Source organism: Cupressus sempervirens, chromosome 3 (assembly GCF_028749045.1).
Source record: "Cupressus sempervirens isolate cs-2001-9-10 chromosome 3, ASM2874904v1, whole genome shotgun sequence".
NCBI classification, from domain to species: Eukaryota; Viridiplantae; Streptophyta; class Pinopsida; order Cupressales; family Cupressaceae; genus Cupressus; species Cupressus sempervirens.
This window is the reverse complement of record NC_143120.1, coordinates 1,083,086,227-1,083,106,345: the sequence shown is the minus strand read 5'-3', so window position 1 is coordinate 1,083,106,345 and position 20,119 is coordinate 1,083,086,227. Positions and strand designations below refer to the sequence as shown.

At 34.3% G+C, this 20,119-nt stretch overlaps 1 protein-coding gene across 1 annotated transcript; it reads left to right on the top strand.

Moving 5' to 3' along the window:
- The first annotated feature begins 1,584 nt into the window (after positions 1–1,584).
- Positions 1,585–10,515, top strand: LOC149570525 (pleiotropic drug resistance protein 1-like). The gene is made up of 22 exons (XM_089823120.1): positions 1,585–2,131; positions 2,246–2,366; positions 3,250–3,338; positions 3,418–3,502; positions 3,625–3,784; positions 3,886–3,962; positions 4,052–4,105; positions 4,197–4,589; positions 4,866–5,147; positions 5,233–5,549; positions 5,641–5,801; positions 5,902–6,005; positions 6,089–6,227; positions 6,334–6,408; positions 6,525–6,667; positions 6,760–7,092; positions 7,187–7,477; positions 7,569–7,786; positions 8,583–8,810; positions 8,903–9,074; positions 9,370–9,624; positions 9,707–10,515. The coding sequence occupies exons 1-22, from the start codon at positions 1,785–1,787 to the stop codon at positions 9,974–9,976; spliced, it is 4,314 nt and encodes a 1,437-aa protein (XP_089679246.1). The 5' UTR covers positions 1,585–1,784; the 3' UTR covers positions 9,977–10,515.
- The last annotated feature ends 9,604 nt before the right edge of the window (positions 10,516–20,119 follow it).

The following is a 20,119-nucleotide window of genomic DNA, read 5'->3' as shown; positions in this document are numbered from 1 at the left end:
ATATATTTATCTTTCTGCGTTTTTGATTTTACTTCAGTTACTTTGGAACTTCAAATAACACTATTGTCCTCTATTTAAACCTTATCCAGAAATTACTTCGTAACCAAAGCGACAAAAATATATTAGAGATTGGAAAAATCATTATGTTCGCTTTCATATCTAACACACAACTGTGTTTTCTTTTGTTTAAATAAGATTTCTTTGTATTCTATCTGATATTTTATAACTTATGGGATCATCTTTACAAATTTTCAGAGCTATTTTTACAAAATTTTAGAGCTATTTCAGTTTAATATTGAGAAAAACACTATTTGTTTGTTCTCCTTTGTCTTCACATTTAAAATTTGTTTTTTCTAGAAGCTCTATTTCCACTAATAAATCTATTATTTGTTTTTACATGAACAAAGTGGAATTAAAAAAAATATTTATCTTCAAGATCTATCTTTTTAAAAATTATTTATCTTCAAATATTTAAATAATTATTTTATTTGAGGAAAAAGTTTTTAAGTACACTTTATTATGTCATCGCTCAACCAACGATTTCATTGTTTTATTTATAAGATTTGAGAATTTTGACACTTCTGGTTTTTGGAAAACAAAGTCTTTAAAATCTAGGTTATTAGATTTTTCAATACATGTAAAGCTTTAAATTTTTTTTTTAATGATATTTTTGTTTTAAAGTTTTATATTAACTTTTAAAATACTTTTTTAAAATCATAAGTATCCATGGATAAAGTTTCTTAATTTTGGAAATTGTTAGCTTCTTCATACATTGCTTTCAACTATTGTAACAACAACAAAAAAAAAAAAATTACTTATTTTTATACTGATGACTGACATAAAAATAAGACATTTTTCAGATCAATGTCATTTGCCCCATCTATTTTATTGGTTCATGCAATATGTTATATGTTTCCTACATCAGCTCACAATGATACATATATGTAACAAATTGTTTTAAGTCAGAACCGTTTTACATCTTGTAACCAAAAGACAGAGACTCGAGCTCTCAAAGAGCTCTTGTTTTCTTTCGATGTCAAAATATGTCTTCCACTTCTAAATTATTAATGTGACACCATTTGTCTACTCTACATTAAACAAATTTTTATTTCACCAAATCTTTCCCTTAGACAGGAATTAGCTTGCGTCACTTTTTAACATATCATTATAATATAATAATATAAAAAATATTACACAGATATTGAAACGAATATGAGAACCGCCAAATTGTTATTCTCACAGGCTAACCTCTTTGTTGTTATTGTTGTTTACCTAACGGCACCGTTGATAGAAAACAGTTGAATGTAAAAGCATCTCTCTAGAGTCCGCATCTTCGCTCGCCTGCTTCTAGAAACACGTTTGAAAAACTAGCGCTCCTTTCGCACATGCGCTCTGCACGTTTGAGAAACCCCAAAATTATTGTGTGGGAATGACCCGCTAATACTCAAATCTCATCTTTCTTCCCTTCTAGACCCCAACATTTCTAGGATTCTTCACCAGCCAGCTGACAAAGATGGTCAAGAAGACCGACCAGTTAGCTGGCAAAACTGCTTTAAGGTGATGGAAACTTCTTTTGCCCTGTTTATATATATGCTGATTTTTTCAGATTTTTACACCCAATTATTGCCTAATATAACCCACCAAAGAGTTCACTAGCTAGCTTCAATGGCAAGGCATTGAGTTCTTCCTGTGTTTGTCTTGATTGCGTCAGATTCTACTTCTTTCTTTTCAGATTTCTTCTTGCTTCTCAGATCTGAAAGTGTAAACCCAAGAATTTGAAGGTGATGAGTACATCGATTGGTGTAGCAGATACTGGTGGGTCGTGGACAGGCAGTCTGCGACAGGCAAGCACCAGATTGTTTGAAAGAAGCAGCAGTGTTTTCTCACAGTCAATAGAACGCGAGGATGACGAGGAAGCACTCAAATGGGCAGCCATTGAGAAGCTCCCCACTTACAATCGCCTCAGAACTTCCATTCTCAAGACTGGAAATCAAGAAGCTGGAGGGCTTTCTGAGATAGATGTTAGGAACATAGAGCTTGAGACTCGGCAGCAGTTGCTGGACAGGCTTGTCAAAGTTGCAGATGAGGACAACGAGCAGCTTCTGCAAAGGCTTCGTCAAAGAATCGACAGGTTTGGAAATTTTGAAACCAAGTTGTCTGAAATTTGAATTAGTTTTTTAGACCTGAAATGTCAATAGATGCTGCTTTTATTAACATTTCTGATATGGCTGTAATTCTTTTTCAGTGTTGGGATCAAGTTGCCTGAGGTTGAAGTGCGTTACGAACAATTGAATGTGGAAGCTGATGTTCATGTTGGGGGTAGAGCGTTGCCCACGCTCATCAACTATACGGCCAATATGGTGGAGGTAGGTCTATGTCCTGCATGATAACAAGAATCGTCCGTTTTCTTATAATCTTTGGAAAAAAGAGTAACAAATCATAGATATTTTGGGTCTTCAAGTGTTTCGATAGCTCAGTGACGGAGTATCTGTACAATAAATCTGTAAAATCTAAGGTTAAACTATTAACTCGCTCATGAAAAAGTTAATGATGCAGTTAACTGATCCTGTTCAGGTTCTAAGTGGTCCATAAAAAACTTTATTACGGAGCTAAGTGATCCATGAAAAACTTTATTTTAGAGCTAGCTTCAGATCAGACTAGGAACCCCGACCCTATCACCTGCAATGTGTATCAAGGTTGGATATTGAGAATATGAGCCAGAGCTTATCCATATATGTGCCAGTCACCAAAGAAACCCCAAAATTAAGCACCCCATAACAGATAAGTAGCCCAAAATTCAACTCGTAACTGATCTTAAAAATGTTTATCAACTAGGTACCCGTTGCTCATAGAAACAATTGAACCCTGGCGAATTCTGCACACACCTGGAAGCGTTTTATGAGTAATCTATACAATACGGATGAAGTTTGATGCTTGAATCTCGAATGTTATATGATTAAGTTCAGGTGTTTGAATTTAGATTGTTTACGCTTTCAAATGTTAAACGATTCAGTTCAGGTGTTTGAATTTAGATTGTTGAGCCCTTCCAAGCTTGATTGGTTAAGATATCCTAATCTTTCAATTATTTATCTCTGTTTTTTCCTGGGCAGTTTTAAGCCGGCTCCACTTATATTGTGTGAACGCAAGTAAATTTGCTCAATAATAGCTCGCTGATTATAATTACTGGCAAATACTTGCTCTAGAATTGCATAGGGATATTAATCTTTTTGTGGTCATATCATCTTACAGGGGCTTTTGCAATCACTTCATTTATACAAGGGCAACAAGACAACTATGACAATCCTTCACAGTGTTAGTGGTGTGATCAAACCTGGAAGGTAAATGATACTTAATGGCAATTTGACTGGCTTTCTATGATTCTCTTTCAATCTCTCATTATAATCTCCAATTTTATAGGATGACACTTCTCCTTGGACCTCCTGCTTCGGGCAAGACTACTCTCCTCTTGGCTCTTGCAGGAAAGCTTGATAAAAGTCTCAGAGTATGTAATAAGATTGGATAAGAGAAATTAACATGTTGTCCAATATTTGTGGATACAGAAGAAAGTATTGAGAAATATAGGACTGTATGACATTGATTGAGCTTGGCATTCTGTTGGCTCAGGTTCAGGGATCAGTGACATACAACGGGCATAGCATGGAAGAGTTTGTGCCTCAAAGGACATCAGCTTATATAAGTCAACATGATATGCACATTGGTGAAATGACCGTGAGAGAAACTTTGGATTTCTCTGCCCGTTGCCAGGGAGTTGGGTCCAGATATGGTATTATTATTGTTATTTATTTCTAATAAAGTTCACATTTAAATTAACCTTTTGCTTGTGCATTAAGAATAAAGGAATAATGCATTAATTCTGCTTCACAGATGCTTTGATGGAGCTTTCAAAGCGAGAGAAAGAACTTGGAATCAAACCAGACCCGGACATAGACATATTCATGAAGGTACAATAACTGTTCGGTTTTCCAAAACATCCTTCTTTATGAATTTTGTCAATTGAGATATTTATGGGAAGCATTAAAATATTTTGCAGGCAACTGCAATAGAGGGACAAAAATCCAATATGATCACAGATTACTTATTGAAGGTAACATTTTCTGAAAGCTTTTTATCAAAATTGAGTTTAAGATTGGGATCATTTGAATTATGGTGATCTAAACACTTGGTGGGTGGAGCAGATATTGGGGTTGGACATATGTGCGGAGACCATGGTGGGAGATGCAATGCGCAGGGGTATTTCTGGAGGCCAGAAGAAAAGAGTTACAACAGGGGAGATGATGGTTGGAGCCTCGAAAGCCTTCTTCATGGATGAGATTTCCACTGGTCTGGACAGCTCTACAACATTTCAGATTGTGAAATGCCTCCGGCAATTTGTTCACGTTTTCAATGCAACAATGGTGGTGTCTCTATTGCAACCTGCCCCCGAAACATATGAGCTTTTCGACGACATAATCCTACTTTCTGAAGGTTATCTCGTTTACCAGGGGCCACAAGAATCCGTTCTTGAATTCTTCGAGTCCATGGGGTTTAGATGCCCCGAGAGGAAAGGGGTTGCAGATTTCTTGCAAGAGGTAAGTACATTAGTATATTCTTGTGATCATTGTAAAATTTTGTTGGTTTCAATCTCATTACCTCCTCCCCTTTATGACAATACACTGCAATGAGCAATGAGTGCCAGCTGCCAAGCAAACACTTCAAACTAATCGAGTATGGGGTCTACTAAAACAAAAGTTAAATACTACAGACATACAGATTATTAAGTAATAATATATATTTATTATCATGTGAGTTACTAGTAGGTTAGAAGCTACTCAATGTGACCAGATTCTCTCAATGACCTTGAACAGGTGACTTCGCTTAAAGATCAGGAACAATACTGGGCAGACACAACGCAACCGTACCATTTTGTCCCAGTCAAAGAGTTTGCGGATGCCTTCCAATCTTTCCATGTTGCTGCAAAAATGAATGAGTATTTATCAACTCCATATGATAAAAGCAAGTCTCATCCTGCTGCACTCACAACAGAAAAATTTGGTTTAAGCAAAATGGAGCTTTTCAAAGCATGTTTCGATAGAGAAATTTTGCTCATGAAGAGAAGTTCCTTCATCTATATCTTCAAATCCACTCAGGTAATAAGGTCTTCAGTTAGTTTTCTGCTAAATACAGTCAGATCTGTGTCTAGGATATTTAGGGCTGACTGCATGTCTTGAACAGATAACTCTAATGGCCTTGATTACTACGAGTGTGTTCTTTCGAACAAATATGCATCATAGAAATCTAAGTGATGGATCCATCTACTTTGGAGCTCTTTTCTTTGGGCTGGTTAATGTGATGTTCAACGGAATGGCAGAATTGTCAATGACACTAGACAAACTTCCAGTCTTTTACAAGCAGAGAGATTTCAAGTTCTACCCTGCCTGGGCCTATTCTCTTCCCACTTGGGTCATGAGGATTCCTCTTTCTTTAATGGAGTCTACAATATGGATCATTCTCACATACTATACAATTGGTTTTGCCCCAAATCCACAGAGGTAGGATCTGGATAGCCTCTTGAGTTTCTATAATAAGCTGTTCTTGCAGTTGAAAATCTAATGGTGGTATTCTCTTCTCTTCTATATGCAGGTTTTTCCAACAGTTGTTGCTGTACATTGCAATTTCTCAGACTGCATTAGGGTTGTTTCGCTTCATCGCAGCTGTTGGTCGAAATCGAATAGTTGCAAACACTTTTGGCTCATTTGCTATCTTGGTCATTTTTGTTCTTGGAGGATTCATCATATCCAGAAGTAAATACAAAGCCTTATAAGCTTCAAAATCATTTATCATAGAACTAGTGCTACTTGAGTATAAGATAAGTTATTAATGAATGTTTGGTAACTGTAACAGACGATATTAAAGGCTGGTGGATATGGGGTTACTGGATTTCTCCTCTCATGTATGCTCAAAATGCTATTGCAGTCAATGAGTTCTTGGCAAGCAGATGGCAAAAGGTTGGTGCTTTGTATATTCATCACCTTCTTTGACTAATGAAAAACAAATCCACCTCACCAAATTCGGCTGTTTGTGCTCATAGGACAACATTGGCATTCGATTATTGCACTCTCGCGGGCTATTTTCTGATAACTGGTGGTATTGGCTTGCTATTGGGGTGCTTTTTGGGTACAATATTCTGTTTAATATAATGTACACAATGGCATTGCATTATCTTAATCGTGAGTAACTGCAACTTGACCTGTACATGGCTTTCAGTTTCATTAGCACCGTAAATCCTTTTGCCTGTTACTAAATAATTTATAATTTTATTTGTGTATTTATCAGCACTTGAAAGGCCCCAGGCTCTAATTTCTGAAAAGGACTTGAAGAAAAAGGAGCAATCAACAACCGGTGTTTTAGGTAAATAGCTAGAAATGTAAAATATTCAAGAAGCATAACAATACATTTGATGGATTCTTACACTTCCAAAAGACATTTCATTAATGATGTTAAAATCTGTTTAAAAAAAATTGCAGGGGAGATTGCAGAAGGACAGAAAAGTAGCAGTGCTCTACAAAGTTCCAACTCTGGTGAGGGTGGCAAGAAAGGAATGATTCTTCCTTTCCCACCTTTGGCTATGGCCTTCGACAATGTGAACTACTATGTTGATATGCCTGCTGTAAGTTCATTTTTTCCTATTTGAATTTCAAAGCTCTCTGTTGAGTCTAGATTTTCTTTTGAATAGTGGTTAATTATCTCACTTTTATACAGGAAATGAAGACGCAAGGAATACCAGAAAATAGGCTACAGTTATTGCGTGGGGTAAGCGGGACATTCAGGCCTGGAGTGCTAACGTGTTTGATGGGGGTGAGTGGGGCTGGGAAGACGACCTTGATGGATGTTCTTGCAGGAAGGAAAACTGGAGGCTATATTGAAGGTTCCATTACCATATCCGGTCATCCCAAAAAACAAGAGACATTTGCTCGCATTTCCGGTTACTGTGAACAAAATGATATCCATTCTCCCTATGTTACTGTCTATGAATCCCTCATATACTCTGCTTGGCTTCGTCTCCCCAAGGAAGTTGATCGTCAAAAAAGAGAGGTATGTATTTTATTATTCTACATTTAGTTTGTTTGTTATTTTTATTTCACCACCATGGGCATGATCATAACTTTGTCATCCAATATATGAACAGATGTTTGTTGATGAAGTTATGGAGCTTGTAGAGCTGACTAACTTAAAAGGAGCTCTTGTTGGTCTGCCTGGAGTTAATGGTTTGTCCACAGAACAGCGAAAGAGGCTAACAATTGCAGTGGAACTGGTTGCAAATCCTTCAATCATTTTCATGGATGAGCCAACATCAGGACTGGATGCAAGGGCTGCTGCAATTGTTATGCGAACAGTTCGTAATACAGTAGATACAGGACGAACTGTTGTTTGCACCATTCATCAACCTAGCATTGACATATTTGAAGCTTTCGATGAGGTAATTATTTCCAACTCCAGTGCATTAACTAGTACTGCAGATATTGGTGCATCTGTAGGTACTCAGAATGTGACTTTGAATGAATGTGCAGTTGGTGCTGATGAAGCGTGGAGGGCAGATGATATACGTAGGACCTCTTGGTCACCATTCACAAGATTTAGTCAACTACTTTGAGGCAATTGAAGGAGTTCCCAAAATCACACCGGGTTACAATCCGGCAACATGGATGCTCGATTCAAGTTCTGTTGGAGCTGAACTGCGTCTTGGGGTCGATTTTGCAGAGATCTACCGCAATTCAGATCTCTATCAGTAAGTCATTGTTGAATTAATGCTAGCAAGAACAACAGTTATGCCACAGATCTGACTTAAGCCCACAATAGAAGCCATCGGACTTTTCAGCCTTATTTACTTACGCCAGTTGTGGTATCCTTCAGTTGAACTCTTGCTTTATAGTCTAGTCTGTTCTGGACAATTTGCACAATCTTTCTTTGCTATATCCTGAAGGTCAATGTAGAAACAGAGTGCATAATATTTTTCAAAATAATTCAAACCAAAACATCTTTTTTCCTCACATTCAGTCTACATAAATGATTAATACTGTATTTCAAAGTAGGTTGTAACTTCAGGTGAAATTTAAGAAACCAATCAATAAACCTTACATGTCAGGATAAATAAAAAGTGAAAACAAAAGGCTTGCTGATGATGTTCTGAATAGTGAGACGATATAGTAGAAACAAATAAAATTGCAATTAGTAACCAAAATATGATAACTACCAAACGATTAGTGAAGCCTATCTGATGGTCTTTATCTGAAGCTTAGCTTGTTTATTATCGTTGCTGTAAATTTTCTATAAAAAGAGCTGCTCTATTATTTAGTCCCTTGTGAACTCTATCCTTGTTCTGTATGGTTAGCTAAATAAGAATTTTTAATTAAACTTCTGTTTCTGGATTTGATTGTGTGTGTTCATTTAGCATCAATTTTTCAGATCCCACTTCATGATCTATCATTAGCACGAGAGAATGCAAGGATGGAAAAGTAAAATATTTCTAGTTTTTACTAAGATATTAGAATAAAGATTTATAAGTGGGTGTTGACATGATACAGGCAAAACCAGGCACTGATCAAGGAACTTAGCATACCAGCTCCAGGGTCAAATGATCTTCATTTCGAATCACAATTCTCGCAACCTTTTCTGACGCAGGCATGGGCTTGCCTATGGAAGCAGAATTGGTCATATTGGAGAAACCCAGAGTACAATGCAATTCGCTTCTTTTTCACATTAATCACTGCTCTAATGTTCGGGACAATTTTCTGGGGACTTGGCAAGAAAACGTAAGAAACGGCTTGCTTTCTTAAAGCATAATTTAAATTAAATATGCAGTGTCATCTATTTTGACTCTGAACACTTGTATTATAAACTGCAGGGGCGAGCAACAAAGTGTAATGAATGCAATGGGATCCCTGTTTGCAGCTGTCTTATTTATTGGCATGAACAATGCTTCATCAGTTCAGCCTGTTATAGATGTTGAAAGAACAGTCTTCTACAGAGAAAAGGCAGCAGGGATGTATTCGGCCCTCCCTTATGCCTTTGCTCAAGTAAGTCATTGTTCCTAATGTGGTAATATCTGAATTTAAATTATGTTTTTAGATTTAATTGTGTATGTTTTTAGTATTAATGTTTCGAAATATGCTCTGTGATATAGCATCATCATTTTATTCTTGCATTCTCTCATTCTGACAATAGATCACAGAATGTAATCTAAAACATCCATACTAAAAACATACACAATCAAATATTATTTCAAATGAATTGTAGAAATTTGATAATGTTACCAGAATTTTCTTTAACTGTTTAATATTTTTAATGATGAAGCAATCTTTGGTGCACCAGGTGTTGATTGAGATACCCTATGTATTTGTTCAAGCAATACTGTATGGCGTATTGGTGTATGCAATGATTGACTTTGATTGGCAGGCAGCGAAATTCTTCTGGTTTTTCTTTTTCATGTTCTTTACATTCTTGTACTACACATTGTATGGGATGATGACCGTATCTCTGACTCCTAATGCGAATATAGCCGCAATTGTGTCATCAGCTTTCTATGGAATCTGGATGCTTTTCTGTGGCTTCATAATTCCTCGCAACGTAAGTATCAATACAACGTGGATGGATTTTCCTTCGAACAGAGTAAAGTTTCTTAAGTGGGTCTTTGTTGTTGGTATTGCAGAAAATTCCAGTCTGGTGGAGGTGGTACTACTGGGCATCCCCAGTTGCATGGACTCTGTATGGGTTGATAGCATCGCAATTCGGAGACATCACAGCTCCACTAAAAAGAACAGATGGCGTGGAAGAACCGGTTAAGGATTTCTTAAGGAGTTATTTCGGATTTAGACATGATTTCTTGGGAGTTACAGCCGTTGTAACAGCTGGATGGAGCATTATGTTCGCGTGCATCTTTGCCTTTGCCATAAAAAAACTGAATTTCCAAACCAGATAACAAACCAGACGAGGAGATTGCTTTGAAGAACCACTCCAGGATTTCTCAAGGAGTTGTTTAGAATTTCGACACGCTTTCTTGAGAGCTACACAGCAGGTTTCACAGCTGGATGGAGCGTACTGTTTGGTTTCATCTTTGACTTTGCCATCAGAATTCTGGAACTTCCAAATTAAAGAAGAAACAAGGAGAAGGATCCTTTCATTAAGGTTTATTATTGTGCCATCGTTTGTAAATTCTTCGATGTTCTATGGCTGTCTTTTATTGTCTGCTTGTTCTTATTATTGTGCTATCGTTTGTAAATTCTTTCAAAATTACTGGTTACCATAATAAAAAATCAAATCGGATGAAATGATAAAAACGCTTATAGATTTCTTTTAAATAAGACGACATTGTACATGGTTCAAGGAGCAGGCCACTCAAATATAGTTGTTGGCTATATGTATATGTATATTAAATGTATTTAAGTTGTCATGTCTGAGGGTGATGTTTCATAGTTGATTTTATCAAAGTTATATAACAAGAGTTCTATTGGAGTTTGAGTCCTTGCCTATTGCAAAAGTATATTAAACTAGCACTTGCACCAAAAAGAAGTGCAGGAGGTACGCCGATAGATTTTATTAGAAAAAAAAATGTAAAAAGAAAAATGTAAGAGATGTAAAATTGATAGCATATAATCAAATTTTTATATAGAATAGAGGCATATACACACGACTAATCTGTTTAGAGGTTTAAACATTGTAGAACATTCCAATTTAAGAGTTGATTTGAATTTTTTTTTTTTGAAATATTTGTTTAACTATAGCTACTAGGTAGAAAATAAAAGGAAAATGAGATTAATTGATAAGAGGAAGTAGATATGAGTCATTTTTATTAAATTTAGAATTATATATATTTTTTAAAGCATTCAAAAGGTAGCTTGGTATACTTGATTTTGGATTTCAGTTTGAAGATGCATATTCCAATTGACAGACACATTGAACCTTGGTTGTAGAGTATTCAGCTCTGATGTATTACTGGAGGAAAGGTTGGGCAAAATTAGCCACCACTTAGAAAACCAAAATAAATGTTAAATTTGAAAAAAAAAAAATCAATAACACGTATAGTACTAAATGGAATTAACCTGGATAGACCAAAATATAATAGTGTGTAAATGTCACTTGTACTATTTCAATGATTTTTGAAATATAATAGTGTAAATGTCAATTGTACCAACATTATAAAATGTTGTATATGTAAACACAAATGAAATGGGCAAATATAATATTGTGTAAATGTCAATTGTACCAACAGTAGAAAAGTAGAAAATGTTGTATATGTAAACACAAATGAAATGGGCATAAAACTAAGTGAATACAAAATTGAAATTATTTTTTGAACAACAATGGATAAAAATTAATCTGAATCTTGAACAAAGAAAGTACAAAGCTAAATCTTTCATTGGAGGTTGAATGATCTCAAATAGATTTTCTTTTAACCAAATGAATGGAGGGTTTATGATGGAATGATTTCAAGAAGATTTAGTTATTTGTGAATCTATCATCATTAATGTGGAGTATTGACATGATCTGACAGCGATATCTGATATGATCTGATCTAAATGGCTACGTATTAGGTCTTTAAATAGTGCACAATTTCTACTCATTTTTCAATATCCACCATTCTTGTTCTTGTTCGTATTTACAACATCAACCTTAGCATAGCATCTACTTCTACCAATTGCAACTTCAAGTTTGTGTTTCTTTTGTTTTTTTCCTTTTATGTTTTTTAAAGTATTCATTTTGAAATGCTCTGGTGCACATTTAAATTGGTGAGAAAATTGAGTTGCCCTATTTTTTGTAACCAGAGATGGGGCACAAATAGTATTTATTATTGATTAAGAAATATTGTTTTGAGATTATGGCCTTTGACCAAAATTTCATGCTAAAAATATCGTCTCTGTTTTATTTTTAAAAGTTTATGGCTAGCGGCAAAATTTTTTTATGTTACAAATATTTATGTGTTTTACCACTAAAGATTACATCCACATAAAAGTAGGGAAATATCTTACATTCAATTATAGGAAACCACACTATATCACTAAACAAAAACTTTGCTGAAAGTTGAAAACTCATTTAGCATTCCATGTTATTCAATTTTTAAATGACTTCGTTAGCATGAGATTTGTCAATTGATATCAGTACAAATTTAAATAGAAATTGAAAGAAAATTTACTAATTGGTGTTTACCTTGCAAAGATGATGCTCAAATGTTCAAATATCAATTTTCGACAGTCGCTGCCTTCCATATATAGTATAGTTTACACTGAACAAACTTGTGTGTTAAACTAAAATAGAATTTTTTTCTACATTATAATGGGTTTCTCTAGAATAAAATCCATGTACAAGAATATTGTATACAGTCTTAAAAGAATACCGTATACAGTCTTAGATTTGGAAATAAGCAACGCTCAATCAAGGTGGAACGGGAAAATCAAGCCTCATTGCCACCATCGCTAATATTTATGAACTTGAGCTCACTATGGTTAGTGACAATATGATTTTGCATCAGTTGCTACTTGTGATTTTGAGCAAATCTGTTATTATTATTGAGGATATTGACTGTGTTGCGGATTTTCCTGTAGGGGATCTTATGGGGCTTAGAATGACGGATCTAAAGATAGTGAAGGGGGTTCTTTACTCAAAATCTTATCTGCAAGGATTGTATCTGGGAGGATCGTATCTTACCAAAATCAAGTTTCCTCAAGCAGTTGTTTACTCAAAATCTTATCTGCAAGGATCGTATCTTACCAAAATCTTATCTGCAAGGATCGCATCTTACCAAAATCTTATCTGCAAGGATCGTATCTTACCAAAATCTTATCTGTAGGGATTGTATCTTACCAAAATTAAGTTTCCTCAAGCAGTTGTTTAGCTTCCCTCTATGCTGGCAAACCCACCCCATCTTTGCACTTTGGGAAGACCTCCCTTGATGTTTGGTTCACCTACTTGGTGCAACTTCAAAATCTTCATCTTATTCAAAGCATGCAGAGGATGTGTTTCTGATTACTTTCTGCGACATCATATTACAAAAGACTTAAAAATGTATTCTAATTTTCAAAACCTATTCAAATGCACATAATCAACAACTTACATTGCCCACGCAAAAACTATAACATATCTCATTCCTTTTTAATGCTTAAAATGATCCTCAAACTTTTTGATCTACGAGTTCTGAAGTGTATGCTATAATCTTACATGTAATTTCAACTCAAAACCTAAATATCGATGACATTACTAAATTGTAGCAAATATTTCAATTAAAATTCTTCTCATAGCCTGCTCCATAAATTCCTACTACAACCCAATATATTATTAAATAATATATATTGAAATTGATAAAAAGAAAATCAAGATAAAATTTAAGTTCCAAAGAAAAGACTGAGAATGTTTTATGTCTCAGGCTAGCCACATTCCAAAATGTTATAAGAGATCCAAATGTCCACAACAGAATTTATATTATTTTAACTTACACATTGGCAAAAATTTATATGGCTGGAATTTACTATAGTGACAGGGTTTGGATGTATCCATAATTCTACGAATCTCTGATAGGGGGCATAGGGACACAGGGATAGGGAGATCTAGCTCTAGATTTAGGGATAGTGGAGGAATGGCAGTTCAACTGTAGTGAAAGGAGTGGTGTTGATATACAAATCGAGGTGAACTAAAAAGGTAGCATTTTTGTAATTTTCACTAAGTTAAAGATTAAAATAAAGACAATCAAACTATAAAAGTAATACAGTCAATTATGTGTTTCACTCTTGAATAATTTATATTACAAATATTTATGTGTTTTACCACTAAAGATTACATCCACATAAAAGTAGGGAAATATCTTACATTCAATTATAGGAAACCACACTGTATCACTAAGTTTTCCTCTATCTTTGAACTTCTTTGAAATTGATTTAACATAATTTCCATTGAGAAATTCTCTCTCTCTCTCACACTTAGTGTGTGAGTGTGAGAGAGAGTGATGATGCTGTTGTTTTAATTATTAAAAACTATATTTTGATGTGTAAATAGCATATGATGATTTACAAAAAAGGGTACCAAAATACATATTTTAGTAATACCTTAAAGTATATCTCTATATATTTTAAAATAGTCTTGGTCACCAAGTAATTCATTAAAGGAGACTAATTTATTTCTTAATAACATCAAGCCATTACAAAACATAAAAATAAAAAATAATTTTAATATATCTAAAAGTAAAAGATTATAATATTTATCTTTAAATTATCTAACTACTCTCTATTATACTATTACATTTAAAGAGTTGACCTCCCTAATTTAACAAGACACAAACCCACAATACAAACTTAAAAATTCCAATTCTAACTTTCTCCCGAATATCTTTTATCCAGCATTTAAACATCATATTTTGTGAACACTGGATTACTTCTAAAATTATCTAGATCGCCACTCTGCGCTACCTTAGTGGTGGTACAAAACCTCTTCACCTTCACCTCTTCCTCCAATAAGTCAGCGAACACATTACCGAACGCAACTCTTGGAAACCTGCTCACCACGTCATACTGTGTATCTAGCCACTAGAGTAGACGACGTGTTTATTTCCGTACAAAAAACTCCTCTCTGAAATCTCCGATTCTGCTCAGCCCACTTCCAACTAGATCTTCCAGTGGACAACCCAAGAAAATGGCGTCAATTCTCCCTGTCTCAACGCTCTACCAATTGTCCTAAAAGCATTCAATTGTCAAACAAGCACATTGACGGCCAGAACTTTTTTCCCAGCAAAAAGCTCCGCTGCCACACATTTTTCATCAGACGACATTTTTCGCTATTTTTAATTTGTGGACATGAAAGACTTGTTCATTTGAGGCAACTCCAGATCTTCTTCTCTACAGTAGAAGAGGGTTTTTTTGAAACCCACAGGCTAATTGATCGCTGGAGAGAAAAAAATGGCTTCAGTAGTCCTGGCAGCTTCATGCACAATCGGTCTCCACGCGCCCTGCGTAAAATTTCATATGGATCCAACAGATCATCTTCTTCTATGTCCCGTCTCCCGCTTGGCTAAAACTTTACGGCGTGAGACAAATTTCGATTGGAGTGAACTCCAATGAGAAAGCCTATCGGCTAATTATTATAATTAAATATATGTTATATTAGTTAGATATATAATATGTGAATATACAATATTAATATTAATATTTTGATATCAGTTTTAGATATTTATTTGATAATGTTTTAGAAAAGATTTACATTTATGTATTATAAAATAATAAATAAATTTATAGATTAATGAAAATTAAATTTAACTATTTATATATATTAAAAAAAAAATTATTTAATGATTTTGATAAATATGAAAAGTTTAGTCATAAAAGTATATAATTTTAATTTTTTTAAAAATGTTATTAAAGTTTCAAAAACATTATTTAGAAATGCTAAATATTTATAATATCTTTATTAGTCTTAGGTAAAATATTAATTAAACTAAAAATGAAAAAACATTTTATCATTCAAATCATTAACAATTTTTACTTTTAAATAAATATAAAACTATACTTAATATACCTCTCTCACCACTAGGAATGCATTCCTTACATAGTACTATTAAGTGCAGTTAATGTTGTCTATTCAAAGGGATATATTCCTATTTTTTGAAGTGGGAAAATAACATAAAACTTCAAGAAAATTACAATGGACCAATTGAAAAATAGAAATAAACTAACATAAATTAATTTAAAAATAGAAATCTTGTCAAACTTTAGAACTTGAGTATTTTTTAGAGTTGCATAAACTAAATAGGGGGGTCTAGTGAAAACATTAGTTCTCTGCCTATGGACTAAGGGACTGATAAATATAAAGGGGGTTATATTTAGAGTTGTGTAAAATTAAAGATTTACTTATAGTGTTACTTCTAATGTCATGGTGTTTTCTTTTGTTTATTCTATAAATTTTATAATGCAATTAATAGTTAAGTTCATTTTATTGTTTTTATATTGTTATATGGAAACATGGGGGCATATTTAGAGTTGTACAAAATTAAAGATTTTCTTTTAATGTTACTTGTAATGTCACTATGTTTTCTTTTGTTTATTCTATAAATTTTATAATATTAGTGTTGTTATATGGAAACACATTCTCCTTTCAAAGCTAAAAGCTTTTAGGATGTGGGGGCATCAAGGAGATGAAATGTTCTTCCACCACCACTATCCTCTTTGAGATGATTCCCTTTCAAAAATGGTGTTATTATGATGTCTTAAAGATCTTGAGGTGCTCAAGAAAATTTGGGATGTTCTAGGAAATCTTGAGCTTAAAAGGAAACATGCAAATGTCCTCCATGAAAAGTTCTTCAAATAAAACAAAACAAAACATTGATTCTAATTTTCATGTGTTAAGGATGACAACAACATGAATTTGATGTAAAATTTGATCTTGAAAGATAATAGAATTATTCCCTATGTTTCTTTAGGTTGTTTGTCAACAACTTGAATAACCCAATCAAAGACTAATGTGATTGTTCATGAGGAGGTTTGGTTCGTATAAATTTGTAGGGCTGCAAACAAAAACAATTATACCATTTTTTTGTAATTTATCTTCATGATGAAATGCATGTTTATTGATGCAATTTAATCTATATCTTAGAATGAATTCCTAATTTAACTAATTGATAAAGAAATCATGAAGAGGTTAGGATAGTGAGAATTTAAGCAAATTGCTAAAATTTAAAACCAAAACAAACATAAGTTATCACAAAACCATCTTGCAAATTAAATTGACAAGAAGATGAAGAAAACCCACAAAGCAAGAAGCAAATCCTGATCTATACTTCACAAATGCAATCATCGAGGAAAATCATGAAGATGTACGATGCATCCAAATTCATCAAATCATGAAGCTATTGTAGATGTAAGCACACAAGACAAATTTATGTTAAGGTCCTAGTATAAATCTTCCCAATGATTAGCACAATATAATTGCAACAATAACAAACTCCAAAACTAATGATTGCAAACAATAATCACAACAAGCACAAATGGCTCTTTGAAATTCATAAATTTATGTTAAGGTCCTAGTATAAATCTTCCCAATGATTAGCACAATATAATTGCAACAATAACAAACTCCAAAACTAATGAATTAACAATGCTTAATTCATAAGCTTGCACAGATAGTGAAATTCTCACACCATGAGTGAAACCCCAATTGCATATAGCTTTATTATAGACATTATCAACCTTAATTATAGTGTACAAATGAGTTTATATAGTGCTCCAACTCTAAACTAAGAAAACTTGTAGCTAGGGTTTCAACTATGCATGAAATTGAAATTACAATAGAAAACCTTGACATTCTATGCAAAACCACTTCTCAAATAATTGCTAACTATATGAATGGATTCGTATCCATTTACATTGTGTATTCATGCATTACAACTCAAAAATCTGTCCATAAATGGAGGAAAATCAATTGCAACAAAAAATGGTCTTCAACTCCAGCTAAGCTCTTCTTCTAAAAACATCTCCATGATTTGTGCACATGAAAGCCTTTGAGTGTATGTAACTAATTGGTGTTTCCAAGACATGCAAAAACAATAAAAAATCCCCATGGAAGTTGCCCAAAATAATAACTGGTTTTCAAAAAACACAAAAAATGCATGACTAGCCAAAATTGTTTAAGCACAATTGTAACTCTAAAATTTTGAGCGCAAAATTTCCTAAGCGTTTGTCACCTTTTAGACTTGTTGGAGTTTAGAAATTGTCGCATGCTCGAAACACTAAAATTTAGGATTGCAAAATTTTTGAAGTCCACAAAAATGTAGAATAGATTTGATCTTGATCTATATAAGTGAGTTTTTTTGTCATCTTGATATATCTTGAGACTAATGATTTTAAAGAATTTACCTCTCTCAATTTCACATTTAAATGTGGCCTTTCTGATTTCTTCAATATCCTTGAACATGGATACAAGTTCCTTTTGTATCAGTCACGATCATCTTGAGCCATTCATCAAATTTGTCCAACTCTATTCTCTTATACAACTTGAGTAGCTTTTGGAAGCTTTGCTTCCTTATTTTCCCCATATTTGATCTAGTCGCCTCCCATTCATAAGTTTTGTCCACTATATTGTCAAACCTTTCTACCATTTGGCAAAGAAATTCCCTATTATGAATAACAGAATGATGAAATCCAAAAATTGTAACTATACACTCCTCACCAAAGGCAAAAAATTGTGACTTGTCCTTCTATTGAATACATGTCTATACAAAAGAATCAAAATGAATGTCTAGATCAACTCGCTTTTTGAGTGTAGCCTATAATATGACATCCAAATTATTAGGGTCAATAGAACCCACCATTTTGGAAATAAATTCCTTTAACACCTTATTCTATCTTTGTAACACTTGTATTTGTGTTTCATCTTGATCGTTGCACTTGAACAAATGCTTCATGCCCATTACTATTAATGCCTTCACACCTTCTTGGGTTGGCTCTCCCAGATCAACCTCTTCTATTTCATAATCCTCTAGCATTATATCTTCTATGTTTATTGTTGGAGGAGGAACTACAACATGTGCCTTCCATTACCCAACTGCATCTTATGTCATATATGACATTCTTTGTGGTGCTTTATTGGACTCTTCTTGATGGAATGACTTCCCCCAATATAAGCATGTCTATGTCTCATTTGTTTTGTATGATCTCTTCCTTGGCTATACTACCTCGAACAAACAAATAGAGTTTATGGGCATATTGGATGACTAAGCCCTTTCTTGTGGAGGGAGCCCCTTGTTGCTCACTTTTTTAACCGATCTCTACTTGTTCCCGTTGAACCTCTAGATTTTTTTCCTTATGTGGTGGTGGTAGAGCATTATCCATTCGAGCTTCTGTCTCCTATGCATGCTCTTGTTGTTGCTCACCAGTTATTTGACCCTCATTGATACTCGTCTCTTTATCCCATGGAGGTAGAGTATCAACCATGATTACTTTAAACAACCTAGTAGTTGGCACAATCTTCTTCTTCAACTTCTTCGATTTTGTGAGAACCTATTGCACTTGCTTAACTAACTCAACTATCAAAACAATGGGAAGAAAAGGCTACTCCTTAGTAATTGGTTGGGATTCATTTCCATTAGGCTCCTCCATAACTTGTTTTGTACCTATCTCTCCCTCTTTAAAATATCACCCTTCCTTGTTGTCTCTTCTTGGTTATCTCCTCGGGCTATTGTTGTAGACTCTAAGTAGCTACATCTTGAGGAGGATTAACCAAAATATATGTTTTCTCTTGTGTAGATGTTTGTTTGACCACTAACCTTTGTGTACTCTGCATTGTAGCATTAGTAGTTTGAACAAAATATGGATTGTGAAACTAGATGGGAGGAGCTAGAAGAAATGAAATCTGCCACATCAAAGTCTAGTTCCTCCCAATTGGATGGTATCTCCTATTTGTGTAGGAGCAGTAGCATCTTGTTTCATTGCCTTCTTTGCTTCCTCAATAGTGACATGGTACCTGGTTCTCCTTATTGAAGGTGTCTCTTCTTCCTCAAGCCCTTCATGTATAGTACCCATGTACAATGAAGGTGTAGCTAATCTTTTCCTCTTATATACCTTCCCTTCACCATCTACTTTGGCTCTTATCTATGGTAGTTACTCTTGAAGCATATGTAGATGTATAAGTCCATTTGAACTATATAATGGTTGACTTTATTTTGTGTTACTGGGAATTCTTCCTCTTGTACTTCTTCTTAGATAGGACCCTTATCCTTTCCCACCTTTGTTTTGACATCATATGCCACAAGCCTTGTATGCATGTACATTATTTTTAGCCTCAGAGGAGTTGTGGGCTTGAAAGTAGGAATATCAATATTTTGACCTTTGCCCTTATCAATCTTTGATGGTTCCACTATGACCTCTTTGGTAAAAGATGTAATGAAAAAGACTTCGCAAACCATTTAATAGTTAGGTCGGTGATGTGTCAGTCCTGATGATTGGTGTCATCATTCTCAAATTTGGCCACCTTGACATTCTACATTGGTTTCTTATACACTTCATCCTTGTTATATAGAGGACCCAACACATCCTATATATCTTTATTCCATGTCTAGGGAGGTATCTCTATTTGCAGAGCATACTCTTTC